This window comes from Bison bison, unplaced genomic scaffold (genome assembly GCF_000754665.1).
Source record: "Bison bison bison isolate TAMUID 2011002044 unplaced genomic scaffold, Bison_UMD1.0 scf7180017864456, whole genome shotgun sequence".
In the NCBI taxonomy this organism is placed as follows: domain Eukaryota; kingdom Metazoa; phylum Chordata; class Mammalia; order Artiodactyla; family Bovidae; genus Bison; species Bison bison.
Genome location: NW_011495018.1, coordinates 26,973,559 through 26,987,380, shown reverse-complemented (window position 1 = coordinate 26,987,380; position 13,822 = coordinate 26,973,559). Strand labels below are relative to the sequence as shown.

Sequence of the window (13,822 nt, the reverse complement as noted above, 5' to 3'; positions counted from 1 at the left end):
AAAAGAGAGAGAGAGTGAGAGAGACCCATCCAGGTTATCTTCGGAGGTGGGCCTGCTGCTCTGTGCCTGCATCCCACACCCCTGCCCCCGGGACATGCCCACTGCCCGTGTGGTCTCAGGGTCTACTTCCCTCCCCGCCCTCTTCCCTCTGCTCCCATCCGCCCATCTCCCCCTCCCTCCTCTCTGCCACATCACTGCACCTGTGTCTTTCTGGGCCTCCTCCTTCCACCTAGATCCCCCTGGCTCCTCTGCTTCCCCTTGTCTCCCTCCTCCGCTGAGTTTCTCCTCTGAAGAAGTCACTCCCTGTCTTGGTGGCTCTGAAGACGGGCCTATCTTTCCTGTTCTCATCTTTGTCCCCTAGATCAGTGTCTCATCTTTAGAGATTACCTGCCAGCCCTATCTGCCTGCCCCCACCTGTCTGGAACCTGAGGCAAAGCCCTTCGAACCCCGCCTGGCCAGTGTCTGCTCCTCAGGCTAGAGACATCCTGGGGTCCAGGGCACAGAGTAGGCCTGCAAGGCAGACCATGGGCAGATTGGCCATCTTCCCCAAAAGGGTGGAGGCAAGGGCTGGTGTCTTTCCCTGGTTGACACCGCCAAGTGGGGGCCCCATCCCTACCCCCCGCAGCCCTAAACATCACCTGGGCTCCCCGCTGCCCAGGCCATGGCCCCAGCAGAGCTGCTTCAGGTCTTCCAGGCTCCCTGTTATGCTGGAGTTCACAGCAGATCACCCTCTTCCCTCCGGGTGCCCTGGCCCAAGCCCTGGCTGGTATCTCCAAGAATAACAGCTTCCTACCTCCTGGAAGAAGGACCTGCCAGCAACTAAATAAACACAAGTTTTATGGGGTGATTAATACTTGGAGAGATAAGTTCCTAAACCAGTTTTCAAGGTCTCCCTGCGCCTCTCAGATGTGTTGACTCAGGAAGAGTAGCTGTGGGTCCTGGCCAAAAGCTGGTGAGCCCGGATTCCACTTATAGGATGCTCCTGCAGCCTAGGTGCTGTGCAGTGGTCAGAGGGGACACTAGAACTGGAAACCCAGCCCCTCACCTGAAAGAGTTTTTACACTGGGGGACATACCATATGACTGCTCTGAAGTGACCTAAATCCAATACTGCATAAAAGTGTGGCTGAAGAATAAAACTATGGAGGTGCAGCTGGGGAGCAATCAGAAGGACTTCCTGTAGGAGGTGAGTTTTAAGTCAGGAACTAGAGGAGGTGGGAAGAATGGACCTCTTGAGGAGGAACAGTGTAGGCCAGACAGGAGGGGTGTGCATGGGCACAGAGATGGGGAACTGGCACTCAGTTGGGGAAAAGATCCTTCAGGGAAGGGGGTTAGGTGGGGAGGCTGTGGATGGCTTGTGGACTTGAGGAGAGTGGGTGTGCACAGGTGCAGATATGTGTGTGTATCACAGGGGACACTCAGCAAGAGAGTTGAGTTTCCAGCAGTTCTTACTGTCAGGTTTTTCAGTAAGAGGAAATGTGGCCCAGAGATGGGAAGGAGCCTACCCCAATTGTCCCTAGTCAGAAGCCAGGTTGGGCCCACAATTCAGACTTTCCAGCTGATCTGAGCCCAAGGTCAGTGTAAGAAGACTTATTGCTCACTCACGATGTGTGTGGCTGAGCCTAGGAGGCTGTTAAGAGGCCATGAGTATGGGTTAGGGTTAGGGTTAGGGTATGGGGGGACTCCCAAGGACTCATGATGTCATTTCAGGTCTTGGAAAAAGACCCCATCTGCCTACTGAGGAGAAGGATGTTTGGAGACTCTCAGGGTCGCTTTCTGGGGGCCAGGCTGCTGCTGTGTCAGTTTCTGGGGTGGTGGGCCAGCCTGGCTGCCCAGCAGTGAGAGGCCTGGACCTCTCTATAGATAAGGCCAGGGGTCGGGTCCTTATCCTGGCTGTGCCCAGCTTGTGGTACAGAGCGTGAGGCATCCTGGCCGGCTGAGGACCACACTGCCACCTGGGGTTTCCACTTCCCAGGCTAAACTAATATTTACCTTCAGCTGTGGCTGCCAGGGGCTGAGAGGCAAATATTAGCTCAAGGGGCCCAAGCCAAGCCCTCGGGATGAAGAGATGAGGATGCTGATCTTGGTGTCTTTCCCTTTGATGGTTTTCGTTTCATCTTAGTTAAAAAAAAAATCTTGCTATTCCTTCTGCTTCACACTCTTCCAGTGCTTCGTTTTGACTCACCTCGAATTCTGCCAATTATATCAAGGCCCCGTACCAAACCCTCCCCTCCACTAGGAAGTCTCCCCTGACTACTCTGTTCTTCCTGACTCTCCCTCTTGCTGAAGCGAGTGGAGGTCTACTCCACAACAGGGGTTCTGTATCATGTGTTTGTCCCGCTCTTTAAGAATACAGTAGAGATCGTCTTTGATTACATTTTAAAGAAAGTTATTATTGTGCCTATTTTGCAGGTAAGGAAACTGAGGCTCAGAGAAGTCTGACAACTTGTCCATGGTCACACCGCTTAGTAGAGCTGGCGCTTGAGCTCAGAAGCGTGGGCTACATTACTCCCCAGGCTCTGTAAACAGGAATCTCTCTGGTCTCCCTATTATGTCTAGATGCCCCCCAGGGGTGGGGATTTGGGCCCCCTATGTCTTCCAGAATAGAGCTTACAAGAGCTCAAGGCATCAGGGATCAGCCACATGTGTTGGACACAGATAGGCCACCAAAGGCCCTGGCAGAGACCAAGAGGGGTGGTGGGTACCCAGCGTCCTGTTTAGTGGTGACAGTGGGTCTGCCTGCCTTGTAGTTCCCTGAAGTCTTTTGAGGGCCTTGTTTGATCCCGTCATTCACAGTGTGCTCTAGTTTTCTACCAGAATGAACCTCCATAAAGTGCAAGCACATGTAATTGCCAATAGCAGGCTGTTTCTAATGTCCAGAAATGGCAGTTTTGTGTGTCCCCATCTAGTACCTCTTTGGCCCAAGATACAGTTCTGGGGAACTTGGAGAGGCCTGGTGGCCCCAGGAGGGGAGGAGCTAGGGTCTTGGCGACGAACTGGGGACGAAGCCCTCATTTGAGAAACAGGAGGCCCGACTGAATTAAGACTCCACTTGGCCGCTCACTGACTTCGGGCATGTCTCTCAGCATCTCTGTGCCTTGCCCACCTCTTCTGTTATTTGGACATAATTGTACATGCACCATTTACCTTACAGATAGTCTGTGAGGCTTCCAGATACATAAAAGTGTTTATACAAATGGGAAGGGCTGTTGTTTTTAGGTTAAAAAGGAATATCTAATTTAAAAACACCACCAAAGTAGACAATCCTCAACCTGTCCTCTCATTGAGAGGGGGGCAAGTGCCTGTGTCTGGATAAAAGTCAAACCACGCAATCTAAATTATTTCTTGGGTTAAGGCCTGTGGTTCTCCAGCTGGGTCCCTTGGAGCACTGGGGTTCCACAGAGGCATCTCTGCGGTGGCTGAGTGGCCGAGCTCTGTGGTCACCTCCTAGACATCAACCAGAGTTTTCTGTTCCTTTGGACGAACGATTCTATTGCTTGGGGATCTATGATGATTCTGGGGATCTATCCATCTAAGATCCCGTGGCTTGAAGATTCTGTAAATCTAAAAATCTATGACTCTGAGGGCTTCTGGAACATTCTGCCCTTTGTTCCATGAGCCTCAAAAGTGTGTTTGTTTTTCCCAACTTTCTTGTGGTTGGGTTTATATGGAGAGGGTGGAGGTGGTGTGGGTTTATATGGAGAGGGTGGAGGTGTGGGTCTCAGGGCACTTCCCAGAAGGGTGGAGGAACCCTTTGCCCATCCCAGCCACGCACCCACCCTCCCGGCTCCTTCCCCTGCCCCGTGCCAGCTGCGAACCAGCAGGAGGATGTTTATGGACACAGTTAATGGGTTGGTGCGCCTTCCAAACGGGCCAGCAGAGGTCCGCCAGCCGGCTGGGTGGCCGCAGGCTGACCCGTGGTTAAAGATTATCCAGTGCTGTGGATGTGAGAGTCTAAACAAACAAGACTTGGACCGATGGCTGGCCCGCTTCCAAGGAGCCTCTGCTGCAGCGCCCAGGCCCCACTCACCCCACACTGACTGGCAGCGTGTAGATCTCTGGGCTAGAGCTGCCCGAATGCCCTCCGCCTGGCATCTCCTCCTCCTTTCCCTTCCTTTCTCCTTGCTGGTTTTGCTCACACTTTTCTCCCCAGGCATCTGCTAATGCAGTTTTCCCACCCGAGTGCCTCTTGCTTCTGTCAGTCCAAATGCTCTTGTCCTTCAGGGCCTGGGTCAAATCCTGTTTCTTCTGAGATGTCATCTTTGACTCACCCTGAAAAAGAAGTTCTTAGCCTCAGTTGGACAGCATTATCCTAACAGGGAGATTTATTCTAAAGAAGAAAAGGCTCAGAGTGGGCCCTAGGGAGTGGGTATGGGACACTTGCATCTATGAAAGGAGTTTTTTTCTAAGTCACAGGTGTCCAAAGACAGGGAATAGATGGCCTTGAGAAGTGGTGAGCTTCTCGTCCCCAGGGGCGTTCTAGCCAAGGCTGGGTGAGAGCTTGGCAGAGATAAACAGATTTCCTTATTCTCCTCTAAGGTCTTATCTAACCTGATATACTGAGAATTTTCATGACTCCAAGCTTCAAGTCTCCCAAGGGCTCCTGGCTCCGCAGGGCCTGGGTCCTGGCTGTCTCTCCTTAAACCCTGTCCAGGGCTGGGCACACAGGGCTCAATGGGTGGGTATGCCGGGTGCCTTCCCTAAGAGGGGAAGCCCAGGCCTCCTTGCCCTTTGCAGGGCCTGGCTCTTTCTGCCCTGGCCCAGGGGATCTGCCAAGCCAGCACCAGGTGCCAGACGAGGCAGGAGCTGAAGATGGACAAGTTCTTTCTTGCAAAACGGGCCACGAGAGGGGAGCCAGCTTTGCAGCTTCTCCTGTGGCCCTGTGCCACCTCTGCACCATAAACAACTCTCAAGTAGGCAGCCGCATGTCCCAGGCCCGGATTAAATAGCTCGTTGCTTCAAACATGGGGTCATCCACTGATGGAGGTTGCAGGCCGGCCGTCGGTGCCCCAGGGTGCAGTCCTGGGCTGAGGTGGGCCATGGTGTTCTCCCCTAGCTTTGGGAGCCTGGCCCCTTCCCTGACCCCCAACTTGATGTGGACTCATTCTGCCAGGACCTTTGTTGTCCCCTCTGTAGAGGGTGCCCTGACCCACTCCTCTAGCTCAGGTTTCATCTATTTCAGGGCCTCGCGCAGACGGGCACACTGATGGGATGGTTATTTTGGAGCTTGCTGGCAGCTTGCAGCTGCTCCTGACCCTAGGAGTGGAGGGGATGGGAGAGGAGACATACTTGGGCTGGGCAGTGGCCCCAGGGGTTCTGTTTTTAGCTGGTTCCCAGTACCTCTTGTCCCTCCTCTCCCAACTCCTGTGATATTTCAAGCAAGGTCAAAGGAGTCACTTTCTTGCCCCTTCTCCTCTTTCTTTTCCCGCTGTTTCTCCTTCTTTCTCTTCCTTTGTCTCTAATCTCCACTTGAAGCTTCTCCTTCCTGGTCTTTAGTCAGTGAGGTCATTCAGCGATTCTGTCCCGGGTGCTTATGACTGATGCGAAGTCCTAGGTTCAAAGAGTTAGTCGCCTGGGTGCACGTGGACCTGACTTTGACAAACTCAACCTGAGCAAATGCTAATAACAGAAGTTATCAAGTATCTAGGTGCCGGGGGCTTCGCACTCTACCTCTGGTCCCTTCAACAATATCGCAAAGCAGGTATTATTACCCCTGATCTCTAGGTGAGTGATCTGGGACTGGAGGAAAGTGGCTCACCCACAGGCCACCAGCCAAGTGCTGGGTCAGACATTTAAACCCAGGCCTGTATCACTCCAGGGCCCACGCATATCCTTCTGAGCCAGGCAGCATGGAGACAGTAGCAAAGGCTCACAGTACCCTAGGGATCGTCTTGTGCCAGGCACTCTAGTACTTCATCCCACTCCATCTTCTTCACAGCATCCCTTCCAAACGGGATTTCAGATTTCATACTAATAAGGAAATGCTGATTTCACCACTATAGAAGAGAGGCCCAGAGGGCTTAAGCTGTTTATCCAAGGTCATACAGCCAGGAAATGACAGAGCTCGGATGGGAACCCAAACTGATGACTTCAGAGTCTTGCACTGGACTGTGTTCCTATCTTGCTGACCAGTTTATGGATTTTGGTTACCAAAACTCCTAAAACACTCTCAGGTTGCGAGAGTACTTATTAGGAGAGGTGTGATGGCCACACTGCGTCAAGCTGGTGAGAGTGTATCTGAGAGTGTACTGAGTCTGGAGCTGTTCATTGTCTATGAGGTGGGAAGGTGTGTGTGGAGTCTGAGTGTTCCCTGAGGAGAGCTGTCTTCAGTGTGGGGCTGAGAGGCAGCCCCAGAGGTAGTAGGTATAAATACAGGAAGGTTATAACCAAACGCACCCTGGAAAGTAGACTGTATATAGAGCAGCACATGAGCTGACAGACAGTGTCGGGTGTGTTTATATGTACACGTTTGTGGGTAGCGATCATTTTATTTAGGTTGATACACAGTCTACTCATTTTTAATATCTAGTACTTTCATACAAAAATAGCAATTAATTTGTAAACACTACCAGAATATTATCTAGCTGGTTTGTAATTTTTTAAGAGTGTTATTTTGTGTTTGTTGTGGTGGTGGTAGTAGCTCTTGTGTTCATTTTTAAGTGTAGATCTGTAAATACAATTGCAGGATTTAAAGCTTTAGCATGACATCTTGTGTACACGAGAGGAGGGATTTGAAGGAAGATGCCTTGCAGAGTGAGTTGGGTGGCAATTGTTAGGTTAAGGGAATTTATTTTCCTATGGGGTACGTGATAGTGTCAAAAGGAAGCATTTCTCCTAAACTTGGGAATAGGCAAACTACTAATCGGTGTAGCTTTGCATAGTATACTAGTCTAAAAAAGACAATAGGTAATATAATGAAAAAAAAAAAGCTTTTATGATGGATTTTGTAAGGTTTGTTGTAGGATAACCTGTTTTCTTGTTGTGATCTTACCACTCAAATGAAGGTAATTTGAATAAATTTTGTGTGGTACAGGATCAATGAACTAATTTTTCCTAAGAGTTCAACAAACAAACAAAAAAGCAACTAGGGAGGTAGATTTCAGTTTAAGAGAAGGAAACATTTTCTTAAAGACAGAGTAGCTCAGCAATGGCCTGAGTTGTCTGGGAGGGAGTGGGCATATTCAGGCAGAAGAGGACTCCTGTGGGGGCAGAGAGCAGGAGAGCGTACATCCAGCCCCATTCAGGAGTCTGTTTTGAGGGTCTGCCCAGCTCCATGGGCTCTGGCCTGATTGTCCTGAGTGTGGGGGTTGTGTGGGGTGGAAAGAGCAGCATGGGGTGTGTATGTGTGGCCCCCATGACAGCCTTGTTCATGTAAACCCTGGCTGGGCATCTCTGAGCCACTTCTTTCCTCCTTATCCTGCTTCTCCATCCCTTCTCTTCTCTGTCCCCAACCCTCTTGGAGTCCTCAAGGGCCAGTCCCTGGAATCCTTGAAGGGTCAGGGGAGCAGGGCTGTTGCCTGGGGTCCAGGTCAGCCCACAGCCCTCCTCTGCCCCCTGCTATTGTCTCCCATGTCTTGCCCTCCTCGCCTCTGCCTCTCCGCAGCCCCCCAGCCTCTCTGCACCATTGCTGTCACAGAGTCAATTCCCTGGAATAATCACATTTTCCGGTTGGCTCCCTCCTCCTTACTAAACACGATGCTGGGAAATCCCGACCAGCCAGGCCTCGAGAGGCTTCTCCAGAGAAGCAGGAGACTTGTGGGGAGGGCTCAGCACCCTCTCCTTGCTGGGGCCCAAACAACACTGTTCCTGGATGGGGCAGAGGAGCTAGGGGAGAGCAAAGATAGGGAGGCATTAGAGAGCAAATCTAGATTCAGCTGGAGCTGAATTCTGGCTTCGCTATCCCTACCAGTCTGTTCCTCCAAACTTTGCTCTCATGGTGAGCACCCCTGCCATCCTTACTCAGTTCCTGGAGAGAAAGCACAGATTCTCCCTTGGGGAGGCTCAGAGAAAGGCCTCCTGAGAAGGGATTGGTCCATGGTAAGGCCAGCAGTGGCCCCAGCCAAATTTGGGGCCTCCCACGAAAAGGATCCAGTAAACCTATATGGCTTGAAAGTGGAGGGTGTGGGATAAGGAGTTGGGTGGATCACGCTTTAACCCTGGAGCTGCAGCTTGGTTGTCACAGAACATCTCCGAGCTTTATCCGTACAAAGGGAACACCTCTGTGGGATGCTTTAAGGAGGAAATGCAGCAGTAATTCATTGCACCTGATGACTTTTATTACAAATTATAGGACTCCATAAAGCAGACGTAACCAGCCATTAAGAAATTACGGTCTCAGAAACATGGTTATTAGTGTAAAAGGATATACAGGACACGATAAATAGAAAAATTAGTTTTGAAAAGGAAATTTGTATAACAGAGTTCTTCACCTGGAGTCCATGGCCATGGATGCTCTGAAATTATCCACAGAATTTAGGGAGAATGTGCATTTTCCTGAGAAGATAGGTACAAGTTACATTTTCAAAGAGATTTGTTACCTGTAAAAGTTAAAGTTTAAAACTACTGATGTTTATATAGTATGATTCAATTTTTGTGTTAAAAAGAGAACTAAAATATATTCAAAAAAGGCTGGAAACTCACACATCTAAATATTAAGAGTATTTTCCTCTGGATGGCAGGCTGACAGGAGATTCCCATTTCTCTTTGCTGAACTGTCTTTTTTTTTTAAACAAAATACAGTCTGTATTACGTGTATGAATAAAAAGAGAAAGGGTTTGCTTTCCAGTTGTTGGTTTTGAAAGGAGGGCTTGGAAAAATTCACTTAGCGTCTCCACCTCAGCGTCCTTTGGTAGAAACAATATCAAAAGCTAATTTTTGCTATAAGATGAGACAATTTGTACAGAGAGGTATTCTAGAGGGGAGGGTTCCCTCTGGGCTCCCAGAGGCATAGAGTATCAACATGCATTCAGCAAGTGTTTACTGCTTTCTTCTGAGTGCCAGGTGCTATCCTGGCTGCTAGGATAAAGAGCCAGGTCCCAGGAGTTCATTTTTTTTAATCCGACTTTTATAAGTGTACCATTTAGAAGTAATCGTGTTTTTAGTTTTGGTGTCTTTCCTGCCTGATGATCCTTTGCTTAAGCAGATAAGTAGTCTGAGGTCCTGCAGAATGTGTGATGTTCTTGTTCAGTGGCTAAGTCGTGTCAGACTCTTTTGAGAACTCACATGGACTCTAGCCCGCCAGGTTCCTCTTCCATGGGGATTCTCCAGGCAAGAATACTGGAGTGGGTTGCCATTTCCTTCCCCATGGGTACCTTTCCATTCCAGGGATCCGACCCAGGGATCCAATCTGTGTCTTCTGCATTGGTAGGCGGATTCTTGACCACTGAGCTACCAGGGAAGCCCCTGTAAAATGTCCGAGCATTTTCTTTGCCGTTAGAAACTAGATGCGTCTTACTAGTGCCGGCTTTAACGACTAGTGGGAGGAGACTCACAGGCGATGGGACCCGGGGCTGTGGCCCGCCTGACGGTCGCCCTGTCCCCCTACCCCCGCAGACAGCGAGCTGGTGCTCCCAGACTGCCTGCGCCCGCGCTCCTTCACCGCCCTCCGGCGGCCGTCCCTGCGGCGCGAGGCGGACGAAGCGCGCCTCTCCGTGAGCTTGTGTGACCTCAACGTGCCGGGCTCTGACGGCGACGAGGGCACGCCAGCTGCCGGCTGCCCCATTCCGCAGAACTCGCTCAACTCGCAGCACAGCCGCGCGCTGCCCCCGCAGCTCGACGGCGACCTGCGCTTCCACGCGCTGCGCGCCGGCGCGCACGTCCGCATCCTGGACGAGCAGACGGTGGCGCGCCTGGAGCACGGGCGCGACGAGCGCGCGCTCGTCTTCACCAGTCGGCCTGTGCGTGTGGCTGAGACTATCTTCGTCAAGGTCACGCGCTCGAGCGGCGCGCGGCCCGGCGCGCTGTCCTTAGGTGTCACCACGTGCGACCCTGGCACGCTGAGGCCGGCCGACCTGCCCTTCAGCCCCGAGGCCCTGGTGGACCGCAAGGAGTTCTGGGCCGTGTGCCGCGTGCCCGGGCCCCTGCACAGCGGCGACATCCTTGGCCTTGTGGTCAACGCCGACGGCGAGCTGCACCTCAGCCACAACGGCGTCGCGGCGGGCATGCAGCTGTGCGTGGACGCCTCACAGCCGCTCTGGATGCTCTTCGGCCTGCACGGGTCCATCACACAGATCCGCATCCTTGGTGAGTGCCCCTGGCCACGTGCCCTCCTCCCTCGAGGCGCATCCTGAAGCTGGCGCCTCCAGGCCTAGCATCTCGTCTTCCCTGGAGGCAGAGTCTGTCTGGGTAGGGGGGAACAGCGCCCACCCTGCCCCTTATGGGTTCTAGTCAGAGTCACTCTTTTGATTAGTCCATGGTTCTCAGATTTCACCAGATAAACCCTGGGGAGGGGGAGAAAAGCAGGGAACACTGAGTTTCACGCTCAGAACCGGTTTCACCCACATGCCCACGTACATAAACAACTCTCATACACATTGCCTAGTGGTTGTGGCCTTTTAAAAATGGGGAAAAAAATTGTTTCCACTAGCAATGAACTTTTTGAGGTTCAGTTTCCATTTATCAAAAAATGGGAACGAAGACCTCTACCTCTAAGGACGGTTTTGTGTCTAAATAAGATAAAGAGGGTGGTGTGTCAGCGGCCAGGTATCTCTGAAGAGCAGTGCCTGGATTGGGGGCTTTTGGAGAATCCCTGGGCCTTGGAGGAAATGGGGTTGCAGATGTCTGGGCCTTACTGGCTTTGAATGGAGAGTTTGAATGGACTGGGTGACGTGGATTTGTATAAGCCATATTTCGCAGAGTGTTCTGCAGGATGCTGGGCTCAGTCAGTCCCTCAGTTGTGTCAGATTCTTAAATCCCACCTCCAGAAATTTTGATTCTGTAGATTTCAAATTAGGTCCTGGGCATCTAAAGTTTTCTTCCTTAGCAAATTTGGTCAGACAAGTTTGGAGACCCCTGGGCCTCACAGCCCCCAACCTAGACCTCACCCCAGGAGACTTCATAGACATGATAAAGTGTGTATGTGAGTAAGCATGAGTAACACCGTAAGACTGGCATACCGTGTCTAGGCACATGTGAGTAAATGCATGGGTATTTGTGTATGCGGTGCTGTTGGTAATTGTGAGTGTGTGAGAGTTTTGTGAAATCAGGTAAAATCAGTGGAGACTTCCTCCTCTGGAAAAAGACCAAATGAAGATGGAGCGGAAAATAAATTGGAAAAAGAATGAAAAGAAATGGGACTAGGGTGCTAAGAAATTAGGATTGAGGGAAGATAAGTCAGGGAAGAGTGAAAAGAAATCAGGCTAGATAAAAAGACATCAGAAAGGAAGAAAATTGGCTTAAAAATTCAAGGTGGAATAAAAAGAAACCAGACTAGGGTGCAGAAAAAAAAAAAAATCAAGCTGAGGTACAAAGATATTTGGCTACAGTCATCAGGAGATACTGCTCCTCAGATAAAGGATATTACATAAGGGCAAGATAGTCTCTTGCATCAGCACCATCTAATAATAGTTAAGTAGCTTTTCAGTAAAGCTTCTGTTGCTCAAAGAGGCTTACTAGACTAGAGCAAAGGAGAAGCTTAAAAAACAAACAAAAACCCCAGGACTTAAATGTCCCCAGAGGGAAGTAGGCCAAGGTGGGCATTGAAGATTAATCATTCAGAATTTAATATATGCTGAACAGTGTGCTCCTGAGCTGTTTGGAGAATTGGACATCTTGACTACCAAAGTGGTGATAGAGGATCCTGACTCTAAAGGAAAAACAAATCAGTAACAATGTATGGAAGGATGATTATTTACTTCATAGAAGAGTGCTTTGGTTTGTTGAAGGCCTAAGTGAACTAAGAATGAAAAGATATTTCCTTCACCCTAAAACTCTAGCCAATTTCATGCTTCATGGTGAAACATTAGAAACATTATCATTAAAGTCGAGAATGTGATTAAGATGCCGTACAGTATCATTCTGAAAATGCTAACCAGTGCAATAAAGCAAGAAAAGCAAATAGGTATAAATTTCTGAAAGAAGGAGATGATAGTTCACTTAAAACATGTTAACACTACTAAGAGAAATCCTGTGGACAGCTAATAAATATTCTTAGAAACAGTGACTATTAAGTGAATTAGGTTGAATAAATTAGACTGAATAACTACTAATAAAAAAATATCTCATTGAGCACTTACTTATGTGTAGGGCATTATGTTAGGGCCTGTGGGAAAGTCACAGGTGAGTCAGGCTTTCTGCTCTCCGGAAGCTCAGGGTTTAAATAGGGAAACGTTACAAAGTTACATTCCTGGGCAAAGAACAAATAATTTCCCAGGCTCTGTGATTGCTTATTTCTATGCAAGGTGTGTATGACTGGTCAGTACTGGATAGAGATAGGTGGTGGTGGGGTGGGGGGAATCAAGGCTGGCTGGAGGAAGGGACTGAGGAGAGAGCCCCAAGAGACTCCCTGGACAGTTAGCTCTTTAAGGCAAAGGCTCAGTCAGTCTCTGAGCCTAGTGGCTGGGCTGTGTGGTCAGGCTGCACCACCCGTTTCTCTCCTGGGAACCTAATGGAGGATGGAAACTCAAGCTTTCCAAGGTGGGCCTCTGAGTGTCTAGGTCCCACCTTCCCCCTCTCCCTCCCTTTCTGCAGGCTCCACCATCCTGGCAGAGCGGGGCATCCCATCACTCCCCTGCTCCCCCGCCTCCACACCAACCTCCCCCACCCCCCGGGGCCTCCGCCTCTCTGACCCCTCGCTTGGCACCTGCAGCTCTGGCCCTCTGGGGAGCTCTGCTGGAGGTAAGTAGGCTGGCCTCTTTGGTTCCATGTGACCGTACCAGCCCTTCCACCCTGAGGGACCTGCCCTCCACCCTGGCTGAGGCAGGTCTGCAGACGGGGCCCCAGAGGAGCTGGAGATGGGCCCAGTGAACCCACGTTGAGTGGTGATTCCTGGGCTGTGTCCCGTCCTGTCCCTCAGCTGGGTGGCTTTCTCCAGAGGACTTCTTGAGCACAAAGAACACCAGAGAGTAGCTCAGCGGGGCCTCCCCAAGTGGGTTTTGGGCCTCCATCCTTCCCGCCTCTTCTCATTGCTTCATGGACACCCTGGCCCCTGGTCTGGGCATGGAGGGGCTGGAAGTGGGGCTGTCCAGAGTGCATCCTCTTTCTTCTTGTGCCCAGGAGGTGGGTGGCAAGGTAGACAGGCTGATCCCAATCCATGGAAGAGGAGAGGCCGGGGCTTTCTTCATGAACGTGGGACCAGCCAGGTTCATGCCTCCCCCCTCACTGCTGTCCCCGTGTCCCCAGGAACAGCCCCCAATTCACCAGTGAGTCTGCCCGAATCACCAGTGACCCCAGGCGGGGGCCCGTGGAGCGATGAGTGCACCATTTGCTATGAGCACGCGGTGGACACGGTCATCTACACGTGTGGCCATATGTGCCTCTGCTATGCCTGTGGCCTGCGCCTCAAGAAGGCTCTGCACGCCTGCTGCCCCATCTGCCGCCGGCCCATCAAGGACATCATCAAGACCTACCGCAGCTCCTAGCCGTCACGGACCCATCCGCTCCCCAGCTTCCTCCGAATCCGGCCCGGCTCCGGCTGAGGCGCAAGTCAACGGGGCCCCTTCTCTTCTTCCTCGTTTTGGAAATTCTTTCCCCTTGTCATTAAACTTGGGAAACAGCCCCTGAGGTCTGGGGAGGAAGGGGAGTCAGGCTGGGAGGTGGGGGCAGAAGCAAGTCTCAGCTCTTCCCTGCAGGCCGAGGGGCTAAAGCGGGGCGGGAGGGGGGGGGGG

General features: G+C 51.2%; 1 protein-coding gene across 2 annotated transcripts in view; it reads left to right on the top strand.

The window, feature by feature from the left end:
• NEURL1 (neuralized E3 ubiquitin protein ligase 1) overlaps positions 1-13,815 on the top strand; it is a 73,813-nt gene extending 59,998 nt beyond the window's left edge. For both annotated transcript variants that reach the window (XM_010859411.1, XM_010859412.1), the window contains exons 4-6: positions 9,552-10,241; positions 12,687-12,833; positions 13,338-13,815. In XM_010859411.1, coding sequence (XP_010857713.1) covers positions 9,552-10,241; positions 12,687-12,833; positions 13,338-13,576 — 1,076 coding nt within the window. In that variant the 3' untranslated portion in view covers positions 13,577-13,815. The remainder of the gene's footprint in view (positions 1-9,551; positions 10,242-12,686; positions 12,834-13,337) is intronic.
• Positions 13,816-13,822: the final 7 nt, after the last annotated feature.